The following is a 19,589-nucleotide window of genomic DNA, read 5'->3' as shown; positions in this document are numbered from 1 at the left end:
GGTGGTATGTTCCAGCATAACTCTGGAATGCCTCAAGCAATTTCAACCAAACTTGGTACACAGATGCCTTTCTCTGTGGAGAAAAATACTGTGGAGGGTAAGACACCCCTAGCACCCCTCAGGGGTGTGTGTTCTGTTACGATACAGCCTGTTGTGCCTTCAAACCACTTCCACCGTACTGCCGTAAAATGGCTTCTACTGTGCAGCGTAGTGTGATGGCTTCACAGTACGCCACAAGGGAGCTCCCACTTTCCTCGACGCTTCTGGTGGGCACTGGGAAAACATTTGCAACCAATTTAATTGTCGCCGAAATCAGGGCTTTTCCTGTCTAACATTAGGATAAATAAATAGTGCTGTTATGAAAGAACTTGGGGTGACTTGGGGATCCTCTTTTAATCTTGGCAAGTATTTGAATACACAAATACGCTGATGTGTTTTACCTCTTCCTTCTTATTTCTGGAAGCCAAGTTCCCTCTAGGGGAAGCTTACCCCCCCCCCCATTTAGAAGGCTGGTTGTAGTCATTTCTCGTTGCACAACCCCCACGATGGAATCCCCAGGGGGGAAATGACAAAATCTCCTTTGTGAGAACTCTTTTCGGAATCGGTTGGGCTGGAGGAGTTGTTTCTGGTTTAGTTTCTTCCTCATCTTCTTCCTTGTCTTCTAGGCAACGACATCTATTCGACCATCCGGAAATTCCAATACAATGGACGGATCCCTCGTTTTCGGCGCGTCCTCGGAGCTGCAGAACTTTACACCAGCGACACAGTCATGAAGAGTAAGTGTTGCGGTTCTGGAAGAGACCAATGAGCGACAGTGTTGTGCTTTCTAACCGGTGGTGAAATTCAAATTTTTTTACTACTGGTTCTGTGGGCGTGGCTTGGTGGGCTTGGCAGGGGGAAGGATACTGCAAAATCCCCATTCCCTCCCCACTCCAGGGGAAGAATATTGCAAAATCTACATTCCCTCCCCACTCCAGGGGAAGGATACTGCAAAATCCCCATTCCCTCCCCACTGCAGAGGAAGGATACTGCAAATCTCCATTCCTCCCCACTGCAGGGGAAGGATACTGCAAAATCCCCATTCCCTCCCCACTGCAGGGGAAGGATACTGCAAAATCCCCATTCCCTCCCCACTCCAGGGAAAGGATACTGCAAAATCTCCATTCCCTCCTCACTGAAGGGGAAGGATACTGCAAAATTCCCATTCCCTCCCCACTCCTGGGGAAGGATACTGCAAATCTCCATTCCCTCCCCAATCCAGGGGAAGGATGCTGCAAAATCCCCATTCCCTCCCCACTCTTGGGCCACCCAGAGGTGGTTTTTGCTGGTTCTCTAAACTGCTCAACGTTTCCGCTACCGGTTCTCCTGAACCTGTCAGAACCTGCTGAATTTCACCCCGACATAATATCCAACAAAGTGTTGGCCGGTGAGGATTAAGGTGACACATCCTTGCTTTGCCTTCAAGGCGTAATGTGAGAACATGAGTTGCATTGAGACAGGGGTGAATTCCAACCAGTTCGGATTGGTTTGGCTGAACCGGTAGTGGTTTGGTGGCCTTGGTCACTGGAACCAGCAGCGACCCAGGCCTGCCACGCCCCTGAACTGGTTCTCCGGGTGGCGCCGTAAGTGCTGCCATCTTGTTTTTCGCTTCTGTGCATGCACAGAACAATTTTTATTGCACTGAGCATGCGTGCCCAGCGGGGCATGTGTGGGGCGCGCATACAATCAACCGACAGTAGCGGGTCGAAGGTTGTATTGACGGTTCGTTGGATGACAGAATAACTAGTCAAATAACCCAACTGGTCCAGTCAGAAGCTCCTTTCAAGGTGGTTGAAGGCCACCATTGAACAGATAACGGGGGCATTGTGAGCCCTTCTTAAAACAGTGATTCCCAGCTACCCAGAACTGGTGCAGATCAATATTGCTGCCACCACAACTCATCAAACAACTTGCCATGGAGGCCTCCAATCTCAAAGGGGTTTAACCTTCTCCTCTGTGTGGGAAATGGATCCCACCCTCTGCAAGACTTGGTTCTCTCAAGGGCAGGGAGACCAGGGGTTCTCCAGCCCACATCAAGTAGAAGATGAGGCTTTGGGGTTATGGAGGAAGACTCAAAACAAACACAACTCTCCCCTGGAGGAGTTCGATGGAACAAGAAAGAACCACCCAGGTGTCTCCTGTGTAATCAACGTCATGGAGGATGAGTTCTCCATGGTTGGAAACCTCTGATGAGGAGCCTCAGATGATTCAAGGTTCCTTCCTTAAGTCCCTCTGGAGGACTTTTCCATTCCCAGCTCCCGGGGGGGGTGTGGAGGGCTTTCCAAGCAGAACAAAAGTGACTGACTGGGCTTCCCCCCCACTGCAGGGAGTTGGTGTTCCTCTATTTACATACTTGGCCTTTGAGCCTTGATGTAACAAAGCCCCAAAGGGCACCTTCCATGCACAGAAGGGAGGCTAGTCAAGCATAGAGAAGGCCCTGGATTTCAGAAGTGTTAACTTCTCTTCAGAGGTCGAAAGACACTTATCTCTTGCGTAAACCTTCAAGGACGGTTGGATCTTAGGTAACTGGAAGATCCTGGGAGGTCTCAGCGGGTGGTGCAAACCTAGCTTCTTTGATGTGTTGGACATGTTGGATCTCGTGATCAACTTAATCTGTAATTCCATGTTTGCAAGGACGGGCGTGGCTCAGGGGCTATAGACACTGAGCTTGTCAATCAGAAAGGTCGGCAGCTCGGCGGTTCGAATCCCTAGCGCCGCGTAACGGAGTGAGCCCCCGTGACTTGTCCCAGCTTCTGCCAACCTAGCAGTTTGAAAGCACGTAAAAAAATGCAGGTAGAAAATAGGGGCCACCTTTGGTGGGAAGGGAACAGCGTTCTGTGCGTCTTCGGCATTGAGTCGTGCCGGCCACATGACCACGGAGACGTCTTCGGACAGCGCTGGCTCTTCGGCTTTGAAACGGAGATGAGCACCGCCCCCAAGAGTTGGGAACGACTAGCACATATATGCAAAAGGGAACCTTTACCTATGTTTGCACAATTTGGTAAGCCCCAAAGCTTAACCATGGTTAACAGTAACCTAGCTTGCTGTGTGAAACTAATGCACCTAGACAGTTTCCCCCTTGATTTGGTTAAACATATTGCATGAGCATTAAAAGGGTTGACAGTAACCGGGCATAGATGTTTTGTGAAGGATCCGAGCTGAAGGATATGGTTCACCGACAAATGCACACACGACAAAAGCGTACCAACAAAACCGAGGTGAGAAAACCGCGATGTCGAAATCACGTCCACAACAGCGCGCCAACAACAGCGTGCCGACAAAAGCACGCCTTCAAGAAACAACACGAAAACAACGTAATAACCCTAACCCTAACCCTAACCCTAATCCTAAACCTAACCCTGAACCTAACCCTAACCCTAACCCTAACCCTAACCCTAACCCTGAACCTAACCCTAACCCTAACCCTGAACCTAACCCTAACCCTAACCCTAACCCTAACCCTAATCCTAACTCTAACCCTAAACCTAACCCTAACCCTAACCCTAACCCTGAACCTAACCCTAACCCTGACCCTAACCCTAACCCTAACCCTAACCCTAACCCTAACCCTAATCCTAACCCTGAACCTAACCCTAACCCTAATCCTAACCCTAACCCTAAACCTAACCCTAACCCTAACCCTAAACCTAACCCTAACCCTAACCCTGAACCTAACCCTAACCCTAACCCTAACCCTAATCCTAACCCTGAACCTAACCCTAACCCTAATCCTAACTCTAACCCTAAACCTAACCCTAACCCTAACCCTAAACCTAAACCTAAACCTAAACCTAAACCTAAACCTAAACCTAACCCTAACCCTGAACCTAACCCTAACCCTAACCCTAATCCTAACTCTAACCCTAAACCTAACCCTAACCCTAACCCTGAACCTAACCCTAACCCTAACCCTAACCCTAATCCTAACCCTGAACCTAACCCTAACCCTAATCCTAACCCTAACCCTAAACCTAAACCTAAACCTAAACCTAACCCTAACCCTGAACCTAACCCTAACCCTGAACCTAACCCTAAACCTAACCCTAACCCTGAACCTAACCCTAACCCTTACCTTAACCCTAATTGCACTTTTGTGGGCACGGTTTTGTCGGCGCAATGCTGTGGGCGCGATTTCAACGTCGTGGTTTTCTCGCCGTGGTTTTGTCGGCGCGCTTTTGTCGTGCGCGCATTTGTCGGGTCACGGAAGGATATGCCTAGGCTGACTGCTGTAGTTTCTCATCTCACTGGCTCCACCTTTTCCCTCCCTCCAGATCCACAGTTTGTGAAGATTGCGCCAATCAAACAAGAAGAGGCCTACAACGACAAGATCTACTTCTTCTTCCGAGAGGACAACCCTGACTTTGGCTCCAATAATCCTTTGGCCCCAAAGAAGATCTCCAGGGTGGCTCAAGTCTGCAAGGTCAAGAAATGGGTTTTGGAAAAGTATCTTGGGGATACTTGGCTAGATTGGTTTTTGGTGGGAGCCCAGCCCCTATGACCCTCAACAATCCTGCGCGAAGGACGACAAGCACACTGGGATGCAAACAATTTTGGCGCCTGTACTTGCACCGGACACCACAATATGTGGAAGTCATTCAATGCAGAAGTGGGTTGCTACCGGTTCGCACCAGTTTGGGCGAACCAGTAGTGGACATTGGGACTGGGTTGCCAAACCAGTAGCGACGGCTGGCTGGCCACGCCCCTGAACTGGTTCCCGTCCCCCATGCTGTTACTCATTTTACAATGTTCTACGCATGCACAGAAAAAATGTACAGGCAACTGCGCATGCGCAAGCACGAAGTGAACCGGCAGTAACGCTGACAGCAACCCACCCCTGATTCAATGGTACACCACTGCGTCAATGGTGCCATAATGGTAGCACAACTGGCCATTGTGACCTCCTGGTGGCTTGCTATGGGCCCTCCATCAACCAACGGAGTCGCTGGCTTGGAGCCACAGCTAAATTCAGTCATGGTGGCTTCTTCAATCCATGATGTCAGGAGCAAAGAATCAGGAGCAGGTTGCCACCTAAAAGATTTATTCAAGGTTGTACACAAGGATCTGGTCAGCTAAAGGTCAACCTTAACTTGGCATCAGATGAGGGTCAATAGAATTTCAGGAGGGAGTGGACCCGGAGCGCTTGTGGGAACGCAGCGATCTTAAGCTGATGACACACGTAACTCCTCCAACCTAGATGGTTTTTCCTTCTGCTGCTCTTTGAGTAAACTCCTTCCCCCCACCCTTCTCTCTGCAGGGCGACAAAGGAGGCAATGGTTCGTTTTCCGCAGCTAAGTGGACAACTCTCCTGAAGTCCATGTTGGTCTGTGTGGACTCGGACACTAACAAAGTTAGAAACTTTGACCAGCTTCAAGACGTCTTTATCGTTGAGTCGGAACAATGGTCTGACACAAAGATCTACGGGCTTTTCCAAAATGAGTGGTGAGTCTTCTGCTCTTTGACCATAAATCTCCACCAGAGGACTTCTGGTTGGCTTTGGAGAAACTTCTTCCCTTGCAGGGACTTTCCTTCCTTCTTCCCTGTCTTATCCATGCGGCATGGATTTAGATTATGGCAAGGGCCTCATTTTTATTGGCCTATAATCTAATATTGGCCATAATCTATCTATCTATAAATGGCTCTGTCTCTGTGTGTGTATATATGTTCCAGCATAACTCTGGAATTTACTTTCTGGAAACAAATACTTTGGGGGGGGGGGTAAGACACCCTTAAAAACTCCTCTGGGTGTGTATTCTGTTAAGATGCAACCTGTTGTGCCTTAAAATGGCTTCTACTGTACTTCCGTACAATCGCTTCTACTGTACAGCGCAGTGGAGTTGCCATGGTAACGGTGTCACAGTACTCTACAAGGGGGGTTCCCTCTGGTAAGGGGGAAAATCCAACATGAGAAATTACGATTGGTCTGGACATTTCCCCCCTATAGATAAATAGGGGTTATCAACTAGTTTAATATGAAGCCATACAAACAAGAGTTGCCATTGATGGGAGACTGATTCCTTTGTGCCTCATTTCCACAGGGGTTACTCGGCCGTCTGCGTCTACTCTGTTGGTTACATCAGTGAACGCTTCAGAACGTCTCCCCTGAAAAACTACAATGGGAAAACCCCTGCAGTGAAGCCAGGACAGGTAAAAAGCAGAGGTGAACGTTGGGTGGGAAAATGATCCTTCCAACATGTAGTCAATTTGGAGACTACGAGATACCATAGTAATAGCAATAGCACTTAGACTTATATACCACTTCACGGTGCTTTTACAGCCCTCTCTAAGCGGTTTATAATGTCAGCGTGTTTGCCCCCAACAATCTGGGTCCTCATTTTACTCGCCTTGGAAGAATGGAAGGCTGAGTCAACCTTGAGCCTGGTGAGAATTGAACAGCTGGCAGTGGGCAGAGTTAGCCTGAAATGCTGTATTATAACTACTGGGAGGGAGGGAGGGAGGGAGGGAAGGAAGGAAGGAAAGAAAGAAAGAAGAAAGAAAGAAACAAACAAACAAAGAAAATAGCAATAGCAGACTTATATACCACTCTCTCTAAGCGGTTTACAGAGTCAGCCTCTTGCCCCCCAACAATCTGGGTCCTCATTTTACCCACCTCGGAAGAATGGAAGGCTGAGTCAACCTTGAGCCTGGTGAGAATTGAACTGCTGGCAGTGGGCAGAGTTAGCCTGTAATGCTGCATTCTAACACTGTGAGGGAAGGAAGGAAGGAAGGAAGGAAGGAAGGAAGGAAGGAAGGAAGGAAAGAAGGAAGGAAGGAAGGAAGAAAGAAAGAAAGAAAGAAAGAAAGAAAATAGCAATAGCAGACTTATATACCACTCTCTCTAAGCGGTTTACAGAATCAGCCTCTTGCTCCCCAACAATCTGGGTCCTCATTTTACTCACCTCGGAAGGAGGGAAGGCTGAGTCAACCTTGAGCCTGGTGAGAATTGAACAGCTGGCAGTGGGCAGAGTTAGCCTGTAATGCTGTAATTTAACTACTGGGAGGGATGGATGGATGGAGGGAGGGAGGGAAGGAAGGAAGGAAGGAAGAAAGAAAGAAAATAGCAATAGCAGACTTATATACCACTCTCTCTAAGCGGTTTGCAGAGTCAGCCTCTTGCCCCCCAACAATCTGGGTCCTCATTTTACTCACCTCGGAGAATGGAAGGCTGAGTCAACCTTGAGCCTGGTGACAATTGAACTGCTGGCAGTGGGCAGAGTTAGCCTGTAATGCTGCATTCTAACACTGGGAGGGAAGGAAGGAAGGAAGGAAGGAAGGAAGGAAGGAAGGAAGGAAGGAAGGACGGAAGGAAGGACGGAAGGAAGGAAGGGCAATAGTAATAACACTTAGACTTATATACCGCTTCACGGTGCTTTACAGCCCTCTCTAAGGGGTTTACAGAATCAGCTTCTCGCCCCCAACAATCTGGCTCCTCGTTTTACCCACCTCGTAAGGTCGGAAGGCTGAGTCTTGAGCCTGGTGAGAATTGAACTGCTGGCAGTCGGCAGAATTAGCACACAATATTGCATTTCACACACTGCCTCACCATGGCTCTTAGTGACTAAAGAATAATGTCTAAAAGCAGAGGACAAGGCTCTCAATCTTTTTCCACTTATTATTATTATTTTTTTGGCCGATGTAGAAGTGCGTGCCAGAAATATAAACTCACTAATGGATTTACTTGGGGTGGGCTGGTGTTGGGCTTCAGCGTCTCCATATTTAATTTCATTTGTTCTTAGTCATTTACATGTGTCTGTAATTTGCATGAATTCCACACAACATTTGTTTAAAGCTCCACTGCACGCCATGCTCTGCCGAATATCCAAATCACCTGGGGAATTTTAGTTTCAGCAAATGAACACGGTACAAGTTTTCCTTTCCATTTTTTCTCTCGCAGTAGTCGCCCATGAAACTTATATGAGAAGTTCTCTTCTCAATACTTGTCCACTCCAGTTTAAAGCACACCTCCATCCATGTCACACTGGAACAAACTGGGGCTTTATCCATCCATCCATCCATCCATCCATCTCTCAGCCCTTCACTATTCATCCATCCATCTGACCATTTCACATCTCTGGTTCTCTATTCATGCATCCACTTATCCATTGTCATCCACCTCTCTCTCTCTCTCTCTCTTTCTCTTTCTCTCTCTCTCTCTCTAATTTTCTACCCACCCACCATCTTCATCTCACTTTCTCAGAAACCCCCCCATCATTCAACCATCTCTCCACCTATCCCTTCATACCACCTTTTTCTCTCTCTAGGCATCCATCCATCCATCCATCCATCCATCCATCCATCCATCCATCCATCCATCCATCCATCCATCTTTCTCTCCGCCCTCCACTATTCATCCATCCATCCATCTGTCCATTTCACATCTCTGGTTCTCTATTCATGCATCCACTTACCCATTGTCATCTCCCTCTCTCTCTCTCTCCCTCCCTCTCTCTCTCTCTCATTTTATACCCACCCACCCACCATCTTCATCTCATTTTCTCCAACCCCTTCATCATTCAACCATCTCTTCACCTATCCCTTCATCCCACCTTTTTCTCTCTCTAGGCATCCATCCATCCATCCATCCATCCATCCATCCATCCATCCATCCATCCATCCATCTTTCTCTCAGCCCTCCACTATTCATCCATCCATCTGTCCATTTCACATCTCTGGTTCTCTATTCATGCATCCACTTATCCATTGTCATCTCTCTCTCTTTCTCTCTCTCTCTCATTTTCTACCCATCCACCCACCATCTTCATCTCACTTTCTCCAACCACCTCATCATTCAACCATCTCTCCACCTATCCCTTCATCCCACCTTTTTCTCTCTCTAGGCATCCATCCATCCATCCATCCATCCATCCATCCATCCATCCATCTATCCATCTCTTTCTTTCTCTGAACCCTCCACTGTTTGTCCATCCATCTGTCCCTCGATCTGTCATTTCTCTGTTTCTCTATTCATGCATCCACTTATCCATTGTCATCTCTCTTTCTTTCTCTCCCATTTTCTATCGATCCGGCCATCTATCCACCCATCTTCATCTCACTTTCTCCAACCTGCTCATCATTCAATCATCTCTCTAGCCATCCCTCCATCCCACCTTTTTCTCTCTCTAGCATCCATCCATCCATCCATCCATTTATTTCTCTTCCTGCCCTGTCTTTATTCTACCTTCCTATCTATACCATCTACCTACAGTAACCTATCCAACACTTGGTGCTTTTTCTGACATATTTGACTGTACTCCCATCCTCCCTATCCATGACAGATTTGTGAAAAGGATGGATGGATGCAGTATTAGCTGTTGGGTATCCCCATTGTCAGCACCTCTCCATTTAATAATTAGGAAAGAAAAACCATGAGACTCCATACGTGGGAAATCAAATGTACTTTTACTAATTAAAAATGGTTAAGAGCGGTTGCATAGCGAAGTCTGATTAATTAGGCGCGAAAGCAGTTGATATATAGAATAGCTCATTCCACACCCCCTGGCATCATAGGCCTAGTCCAATCATAAGTCCTTCAAGTGTCAGGTGTGAGATAACTTCAAAAGGCATCACGAAGATGGAATGTCGGTGCCGTTAGTCCAGGCGGGAAACACCCACGCATGCGTAGTCTGACCATCCAGAGAACTCCAGAACATTCCTCCAGCACATCGAGTAACCCCACCCAAATACCATGCCCTCCCTCCCCGTTTCATGGCAGCTGAAGCAACAGCAAAGTAGAAGCTGACAGGTTTGGTCTTTCTGGAAATAGGACTCCTAATAGCCCATCCCCCCCAAAAAAACAATTCAGCATTTAGTAATTTGAAAGCCTGAAGAGTATGTAGCGTTGGGTCTCCATGGAAGTTCTTCTCCATCCATCTCCTGATGATCACCGCTCTGCCTTTCTTGACAGTGTCTGCGAGGAAATGAGAAGACTCCGCCCGAGACGTTCAAAGTGATCGACAGCTATCCAGAGGTGGCGGACCAAATGAATGGGAAAACCATCTTCTACAACAAACATCACTATCAGAAACTTGGAGTCCACCAGGTTCAGGCAGCAAATAACGAGAACTATGATGTTCTGTACTTAGTCACAGGTAACCAGCCAAGCAATCTGTAACACCCTTGCTTGTTTTAGAAGTAGTGAAAGTAGGAAGCTGAAGCGATCTTCTCAACTCAATATAAAGGCATTTTGGAGGTCTTTTCTTCTTCTTCTTCTTCTTCTTCTTCTTCTTCTTCTTCTTCTTCTTCTTCCTTCTTCTTCTTCTTCTTCTTCTTCTTCTTCTTCTTCTCCCTCTCCCTCTCCCTCTCCCTCTCCCTCTCCCTCTCCCTCTCCCTCTCTCCCTCTCCCTCTCCCTCTCCCTCTCCTTCTCCTTCTCCTTCTTCTTCTTCTTCTTCTTCTTCTTCTTCTTCTTCTTCTTATTTCCAAGTCATGTCCGACCCATTGCGACCCCATGCACCACGTTCCTCCAGGCCTTCCTGTCCTCTACCATCCTTTGGAGTCCATTTAAGCTCACAACAACTGTTTCTGTTACTATGTCCAGCCACCTCATTCTCTGTCGTCCCCTTCTTCTTTTGCCCTCCATCGTTCCCAGCATGAGGCTCTTCTCCAGGGAGTCCTTCCTTCTCCTTAGGAGGGGCAAAGTCTTTGAGTTTCCTCTTCAGGATCTGGCCTTCTAAAGAGCAGTCAGGGTTGACCTCCTCCAGGACTGATCGGTTGGATTGCCTTGCAGTCCAAGGGACTCCCAGGAGTCTTCTCCAGCACCAGAGTTCAAAGGCCTCCATTCTTTGGTGCTCAGTTAACTCAAATGTTTGACTGCTGAGATAAGACCATAACATGGGCATTAGTCAAACATGGGACAGCAGGGAAAAAAGGTCCATTTTAAGGGGTTATTGTTCCTATGCTCCCCCAAAAAGCACAAGGCAGAGTCCTGGTCCTGACAAAACCCCACATTCACATTCAGCAAGGCCCAGAAAACTTTGAAAGGAATATTTATGACTACAGACCTTATCTAGCTTGGAAAGCTGCCATGTAAATATTTTCCAAATGAGGTGCTGTGCAAGGAAAGACTTGGCACAGAGTCTTTGAGATTCACAGACAGATCTTCACACTCCTGAAAGGAATGAACAAACAAACGAATTGTCTCCTGCAAAAGCCCATTCCCCTTTCGCTCATCTTTTATTTCTTATGGGAGGGGCCATTCACCATCCACCTGTGGCTTTACTCCCAAGTTGACCCTGATTTCTGAGCTGTTCTTTTCTTCTGGCAACTCTGCGCATGCGCACACTGGGAACAGGCTCCAGCTGTTCCTCTGCCTCACTGATATCTGACTCCGAAGGCAGCTGATAACTGTCAGACGGCCCTGGCCCCCTCTCTGCCTCCAACACAGAGCCCTCATCAGAGCCTTCCCCAGACTCTAGGACTGGCCCATGTTCCTCCCCAACCTCCTCACTCTCCGAATCTGCTGCCAGCTCCGCTGGCCAACACTTATATGGTCAAATTCAAATCCATCAGAGTGGAAAATACCATCTTGCCTCTCTGCTCCTCTTGAGTCTTGTCACCTGTTCCACCAGTAGCAATTCTCACCATCCTCCACCTTGCTAATCCTTCTTTCTCACTCATCCCACATACAGACAAAGGAAGCATCCATAAAGTGATCGTCTTGCCGAGCGGACACATGAATATCCTGGAAATCCAGCCTTTCCAGTCCCAGGCGGTCATCCTTGCCATGATTTTAGACAAGTTAAGGGTAAGAAAGATTCCATGCCTGGGGCTCAGAGCAACCTTCTTAGTCCTGAGTTAGAATCTGTTGAACTCAGCTTGGTTTTCTTCGTAAACTGGCGTATATGGCTTAGGGCAGTGTTTCCCAACCTTGGCAACTTGAAGATGTCCGGACTTCAACTCCCAGAATTCCCCAGCCAGCGCTGGCTGGGGAATTCTGGGAGTTGAAGTCCGGACATCTTCAAGTTGCCAAGGTTGGGAAACACTGGCTTAGGGACAAAGTGTCTCAGTGGCTAAGACGCTGAGCTTGTCGATCCGAAAGGTCGGCAGTTCGGCGGTTCGAATCCCCAGCGCTGCGTAATGGAGTGAGCTCCCGTGACTTGTCCCAGCTTCTGCCAAACAGCATGTAAAAATGCAAGTAGAAAAATAGGAACCACCTTTGGTGGGAAGGTAACAGCGTTCCATGTGCTTTCGGTGTTGAGTCATGCTGGCCACATGTCCACGGAGACTTCTTCGGACAGCGCTGGCTCTTCGGCTTTGAAATGGAGATGAGCAACGCCCCCTAGAGTCAGGAACGACTAGCACATATGTGCAAGAGGAACCTTTACATTTACCTTTATATATGGCTTAAAGGTGGGTTTTTTTTGTAAAGGCAGCCAGCTTGGCTTGTCCAGCAAACCACAGTTAAGGAGAATCACGGCTTTAAATTGGCTTGTTATTCTCTATGGGCAGTGTGTGTGTCTGAATCAAATAGGAGACATTTTATTGCTGGTGAGCAAAAATGTCTTCAGAATATGCAGGGGCTTCCAGATATCCTGGATGAAACTCTAGTTTAAGTTTGAGTGTCAACATATATTTTTAAAAAATTAACCATTCCCAAGTACTTCCTTCTGTATTTTTCAAGTCTGCACCATGTGGGGCTTTTTTAAATGTGCAGCCAAGTTTAGAATAGTTGTATTGAATTAGGGAATGGTTTATTCCCAAAATAGGCCGATGGACCCATTCTGATGAGTTCAAAGAACCCCTTTGAGAATTTAACAGATTTTGCCACGTTAACGGATGAATAGAGTTGGAAGGGACCTTGCAGGTCATCTAGTCCAACCCCCTGCCCAAGCAGGAGACCCTACATCTGCCTCTACCTAGCATCGAACTCACAACCTCCTGATTGTGAGGCGAAATCTCCACTAGTGGAGCAAGTTGGTCAAATCTGAAGGTCTGCATTGCAACCAGTTGGACCTCCAGTTCCATCATTGTAAGGACACTCCTGAATTGATCTGAGAGTGGTCAACATATGTCCACCTATTGTTGGATCCTGGTTTCCAGCTCCCTTTATCATGGACCCTTCTGGCCTGGATGTCAAGACTGAGTTTCTTGACCTTGGGATGGCTGCCGATTTCCTACATCTGGTTGACTATCTCTTGATGGTCAAGAAAGGTCATTTCAATGGCGCCTTTGTTTTATTTTGCAGAATGAATTGATTGTGGCTTCAGCAAACGAGGTGGTACAGGTCCCCATGGCCTCTTGTGGGGCATATAAGAACAACTGTGGGAGTTGTGTGCTGTCCAGGGATCCCTACTGTGGATGGGTCAACGAGAAATGTACTTCCATTAATGAGCACGGAAATAGGTAGGTTACATCATTTATATAATTTGTGTAAGGGCCACATGGGATGGCTGAGATCACCAAGAGCTTCTTAACCCAGACAAGCATTTCTAGAACATAAATGTCATGTCGCTTTCTCAGTTGGCAGTATTCATCCAACTCTGGTTCATCAGATATGGTAAAGATCTCATGGGCTATATTACCACATGTTAAGCTTGGTTAGCGTTGATCTTTGCTAATGTTTTGCCTTATCTCTTGAATGAACCCAACCAAACAGATTATTGCAGAGCTAGTATATTATTGGTTGTTGTTGTTGTTAGTTGCGAAGTCGTGTCTGACCCATCATGACCCCATGGACAGGCCTTCCTGTCCTCTCCCATCCTCTGGAGTCCACTTAAGCTCACGCCGACTGCTTCGGTGACTCCATCCAGCCAATTCCTTCTCTGCCGTCCCTTCTTCTTCTTTTGCCCCCAGTCTTTCCCAGCATGAGGCTCTTCTCCAGGGAGTCCTTCCTTCTCCTTAGGTGGCCAAAGTATTTGAGTTTCATCTTCAGGATCTGGCCTTCTAAAGAGCAGTCAAGGTTGATCTCCTCTAGGACTGACCGGTTGGATCGCCTTGCAGTCCAAGGGACTCATAGGGGTCTTCTCCAGTGAGTCCTTCCTTCTCATTAGGTGGCCAAAGTATTTGAGTTTATTATTATTATTGAGTATATTATACAAATCAAGAAAAGTGGTTGATCTAGCAATCCAGTAAAAATGTGTGTGAACATGGCCTTCTAGTACGACAATGAAACATGTTGATTGTGAATATTCAGCTATTTTTTTGACCACTGTATATCTTTTATGGAGTTGCAGCAGGCTGAACCTGTGATGGACTAATTTATGAAGGAATTTGATGTTTAACTTGATTTTCTATTTTTCTTTTAGAACTGTATTGCAGTCTCTAAGGCATGATGTCCCTCAAAACATTTGTCCTACTTCAAACAACTCTGAAGGTAACAGTCACAAACGAACGTGCGGGTACTCAAGAAGTACACTTGAGAAGACAGGAGATGTTTCCTACAAAATCTGTGAAAAGATGTTTTTAAAAGCCCGCGAGGAATTAGGAGGAGGAAGGAGACAGGGTGGTGGTGGTGAGGATTTGTTAGAAAGAATGGCCACCGGACAAAGTGTTGAAAGTAGCAGTGGATTCTGATTTTAGGATGAAGAAAAAGATAACTGAAAGTTGATGGAGGTTTATAAAAATCATCCTATTAGGATTAGAATCTAATATGGGAACATTCTACCACATGTGGTGGAGCTTCCCCAAGGTTAGAAAATATTGGTGTAAGATAAGAAAGTGGCTCGAAGAGATAACTGAACAGAGGATAGAGTTGAAGCCGGAATTGTTCCTCCTGGGTATTTCTGATGGGAAAATGGAGAAAAAATTACAATGCATAATACTACACATAGTAACTGCAAATAGAATCAATCTAGCACAGAATTGGAAACAAACAGATATTTCCCCCCCTCCCCTCCTGACCCAATTATAAGAAGGAAAATCTATGAATGTGCAGAAATGGATAGACTGTCTATGGAAATGAAGGAGAGGGGAAAAAACTGAGTACCGTACTATCAAATTTGGAAAAGATAGTATTCCTTGCTTGAGAGTAAACGTAAAACTTAAGTAAAAGAATAACACAGAGTGTATTTAAATAAGTATATAACTTAGGATAATGATATAGTGGTAGAACTTTTTGCAAATAATACTGTTGCAAAAGATACGGAAAAGCTGTTACAAGTGTACATTTGTGTTTTGTCTTTTAAATGTTAGAAAATGCAATAAATACTATTTTTAAAAAAAAGAATTAGAATCTGTCCCACCATTGACTCTTTCCTTCCTCCCTCCTTCCCTTCTCCTCAGGAAACAGCAGAAGTCCGTATGCGAAGGAAGTCAGCGTGGCCTTACACTCCCGCTATTTCATGAATTGCTCTCAAGAATCTCATTATGCCAATTACACCTGGTTTCACAATGACCGGCCAGTTGCCCATTGCAACTCCGGGCACCGTCACTGTCTTCATTTCATAGACAATATGACCGCTGAGCTCTATGGCAAGTACTCCTGCGTATCTACAGAAGATTGGTTCAACCAGACAGTCATAACTGAATACCTGGAGAATCCAGCTCAGGGCAGTAGGGAAAGGCAAGAAAAATCAATAGGATTTGCCTCTACGCCATCTTTATCGTTCTGGCTGGGGTTACTGCACATGATAGCCATCGTCTTCATCGTCCAGTAAAGCCCGATCTCCTGTGGACTTTCGCAACATGCCCCTACTTGGCCGGATATTGAGGAGCATCTCTGCTGAAGGCATCTCACAGTTCAGGTGGTTGTAGAGCTGAACCTTCTTGAGGTTCAAAGGTCAGCGTAGATGGCCTTTGAACGCAACCTATCCTTGAGCTTCTTGATATCTGGCTGGGGGCAAAGAAAGAAGAAGAGACTCCGGAAGAAGGAAAAATGATGGATACCCTCCATTTCCCTTGTCGAGATGGGTGGTTCTACAGATTGGGCAAATAACGCCGTAAGTAAATATATCGGGAAGAACATGGAGTCATCTTCATGGGGAAACCTTGCAGTGGCCCTGAGACCTGACTAATCTAACCTCGAAAAAGAAAGACGAGTTTCACCGAGGAGAAGATTAGCATCCACAAGGTCTAATTTTGCAGGATCTCTGCCAGAAAGTGGCTTTTCCACAAAGTTAACTCCTTCCCGTCTGTCCATTTGTAGAATGAGCTTTGGCTCCAACGCTTGTTCAGGAGTCCAGCTTGAGAAAAATGGTGTTTTCAATTCTCCACCGTCTCCGTTGGTGTTACTGCTGCTTATTGAAGGAGATAGCGAGTGCCAGTTAAAGCTGTCCAGCCAGGTCAATAGGGTTGAAAAAAACAACCCAACCACCCTTATTATATTTCAGGATAGTTGCAGAATATTTATTTATTATATTTTCTCTCTCTTTTTTTAGAAGAGAAAGCTTCCGATTCTCTTTATTTTCTGTAAACATTTGTCCTTGACCTACATTGTTTGTTTCCCCCCACCACCAATTGGTTGCATCCTCTTTCTTTAAACAATTGTGTTCTGTTTCGTTTGTTTGTTTTGTTTTTAAAACCCACCCAATCGTTTCCTTTGGACGACGTGACTTAATGTTCCTTGGCCAACGAAGGTTCTCACTCGCCAACTGATGGACTAGGCGAGCTGCCCCGTTTCAGGTTGGTGGTGAGAAAATAAACCATGGTTGAAGAACATCTGAGGTTTGGGAGCTTTTGTTCCTGGACGCAGTGGTGGGTTCCTACTGGTTCGGACTGGTTCGGATGAACCGGTAGTGGTATGGTGGCCTGGATTGCTGGAACCGGGGGTGATCCAGGTAGTGGTGAAATTCATTTTTTTCTTACTACTGGTTCTGTTGGAGTGGCTTGGTGGGAATGGCAGGAGAAGGATACTGCAAAATCCCATTCCCTCCACATTCCAGAGAAAGGATACTGCAAAATCCCCATTCCCTCCTCACTCCAGGGGAAGGATACTGCAAAATCTCCATTCCCTCCCCACTCCAGGGGAAGGATACTGCAAAATCCCCATTCCCTCCTCACTCCAGGGAAAGGATACTGCAAAATCTCCATTCCTTCCCCACTCCAGGGGAAGGATACTGCAAAATCCTCATTCTCTCCCCACTCCAGGGGAAGGATACTGCAAAATCTCCATTCCCACCCAACTCCAGGGGAAGGATACTGCAAAATCCCCATTCCCTCCTCACTCCAGGGGAAGGATACTGCAAAATCTCCTTTCCCTTCCCACTCCAGGGAAAGGATACTGCAAAATCTCCATTCCCTCCCCACTCCAGGGGAAGGATACTGCAAAATCCCCATTCCCTCCTCACTCCAGGGGAAGGATACTGCAAAATCTCCTTTCCCTTCCCACTCCAGGGAAAGGATACTGCAAAATCTCCATTCCCTCCCCATTCAGGGGAAGGATACTGAAAAATCTCCATTCCCTCCCCACTCCAGGGGAAGGATACTGCAAAATCTCCATTCCCTTTGCACTCCAGGGGAAGGATACTGCAAAATCTCCATTCCCACCCCATTCAGGGGAAGGATACTGCAAAATCTCCATTCCCTCCCCACTCCAGGGGAAGGATACTGCAAAATCTCCATTCCCTCCCCACTCCAGGGGAAGGATACTGCAAAATCTCCATTCCCACCCCAATCTGGGGCCAGCCAGAGGTGGCATTTGCCGGTTCTCTGAACTATTCAAAATTTCCGCTGCCGGTTCTCCAGAACCTGTCAGAACCTGCTGGATTTCACCCCTAGATCCAGCCTGCCACACCCCCGAACCGGTTCCCCAGTTTCTTCTGCCATCGCCAGCCCATTTCTCTGCATGTGCAGAACAGTTTTCAGTCAACTGCGCATGTGCAGCAATGCGCAGCGCAAAATGCCCTCTCAGCGAACCGGTAGTAAATCGGTTAGAAACTCACCACTGTCCTGGAGAACACATCTTAAAGAGGAGCAGAGATATTTTGTGTGTGCGAATCTTTGCAATGAAGTCATCGAATCTGGTGCAAAATTGCTCACCTTATGGCAGAATAAGATTGATCCTTCCGCCATTTCCCAAGGCTCACTCGCGGTCCAATCTTTGTTATGGAGTCCCCGTTTGGAGAATCAACTGTGAAATGGACCTGTCCTTCTTCCCTTGAGTATCTCTCAGTCTTTCGAGCCCTGAAGGCAATTGTGTGCTACACTACATTGTGTTTTTTTATAAAGAGACAGTCCTTATTTTGCTTTTGTACATTTCTTTGTCATTGATATTGTTATTTTATGATCCTTCAATGCACTTTGAACTATTATAGCAGTAGACGATGAACAGAATGGACCCAAAACAGGGGCATTTTATGGGGAAGGGCTATCAAAAAAGTCAAGATGGCGGCTGTGCGGTTGAAGGGGCACAGCTACGGACGCCATTGTGAGAGTGGGGGGTTGATGCACATTTGTCATAGATACCTCTAAACTAAAAACGTATTCCTTTTTTTTATATTTTTGCTTACAATTTCTTTGTAATTGATTTTTTTTAAAAAACTAGAATGCTTTAAAATAAAATAAATAAAATAAATGAAATAAATAAAAATGCTCCAACTGGAAGTTTTTTAGAAGAGATTGAATAAACATTTGCCTGAAATGGTCTAGGGTTTCCTGCCTAAGCAGGGGGGTTGGACTAGAAGACCTCCAAGGTCCCTTCCAACTCTAACGCTATTCTATTCTATTCTATTCTCGTTCCAGTCCATTCTATTTTCTACTCTATGATTTCTATTCTATTCTATATTCTCTATTCTATTCTATTCTTTATTCTATTCTATTTTGATTCTATTCTATCTTGATTCTATATTCTATTCTTTTTGAGTCTATTCTATATTCTATTCCATATTCTATTCTATTTGATTCTATTTTGATTCTATTCTATTCTATTCTATTCTCGTTCCAGTCCATTTTATTTTCTACTCTATTATTTCTATTCTATATTCTCTATTCTATTCTTTATTCTATTCTATTTTGATTCTATTCTATTCTATTCTATTCTATTCTATTCTATTCTATTCTATTCTCGTTCCAGTCCATTCTATTTTCTACTCTTATTTCTATTCTATTCTATATTTTCTATTTTATTCTATTCTCTATTCTATTCTATTCTATTCTATTCTATTCTATTCTACTCTACTCTACTCTACTCTACTCTACTCTACTCTACTCTACTCTACTCTACTCTACTCTATTCTATTCTATTCTATTCTATTCTATTCTATTCTATTCTATTCTATTCAGTCAGAATCCACTGGAATAAATTCTACGTTTCTTAACTCTTTATCAGTCGGTGACTTACCACTATGGATCCTTCAATCCATCCGAATCATAGCTGCCTATAGACGCCTCAAATGTTAAAAAAAAAAATACTGATGGTCCTTAACTTATGACCGGTCAGTTAGTGACCATTCAAGGTTATGACAGATCTCCTCAGGATTATTAAGTTCTGACAGCTTCTCTCCCACCCACCCCTCCAAATCACGTGATGGCTTTTGGGGAAATTGGCAAACCGATCCACATTCACAGCCACGTCTGGTAGACATATAACTGCGATTTGGCGTAGTTTTTTTGTGATTTTTGTTTGTGCCCCAAACCAGTTTTTACTTCCAATTTCTGACAACAAACAGCCTGTCAGGCTTTC

General features: G+C 45.7%; 1 protein-coding gene across 1 annotated transcript in view; it reads left to right on the top strand.

The window, feature by feature from the left end:
* SEMA7A (semaphorin 7A (JohnMiltonHagen blood group)) overlaps window positions 1-16,918 on the top strand; it is a 43,812-nt gene extending 26,894 nt beyond the window's left edge. The window contains exons 5-13 of the mRNA XM_087704041.1: window positions 666-776; window positions 4,311-4,459; window positions 5,294-5,478; window positions 6,075-6,183; window positions 9,941-10,124; window positions 11,662-11,777; window positions 13,218-13,375; window positions 14,278-14,345; window positions 15,254-16,918. Coding sequence (XP_087560167.1) covers window positions 666-776; window positions 4,311-4,459; window positions 5,294-5,478; window positions 6,075-6,183; window positions 9,941-10,124; window positions 11,662-11,777; window positions 13,218-13,375; window positions 14,278-14,345; window positions 15,254-15,627 — 1,454 coding nt within the window. The 3' untranslated portion in view covers window positions 15,628-16,918. The remainder of the gene's footprint in view (window positions 1-665; window positions 777-4,310; window positions 4,460-5,293; window positions 5,479-6,074; window positions 6,184-9,940; window positions 10,125-11,661; window positions 11,778-13,217; window positions 13,376-14,277; window positions 14,346-15,253) is intronic.
* Window positions 16,919-19,589: the final 2,671 nt, after the last annotated feature.

The sequence above is a fragment of the Thamnophis sirtalis genome, unplaced genomic scaffold, assembly GCF_051295495.1.
Source record: "Thamnophis sirtalis isolate CommonGarterSnake01/CBP01778 unplaced genomic scaffold, rThaSir2_p1.2 scaffold_2, whole genome shotgun sequence".
In the NCBI taxonomy this organism is placed as follows: domain Eukaryota; kingdom Metazoa; phylum Chordata; class Lepidosauria; order Squamata; family Natricidae; genus Thamnophis; species Thamnophis sirtalis.
This window is presented reverse-complemented; position numbering and strand designations above follow the sequence as displayed.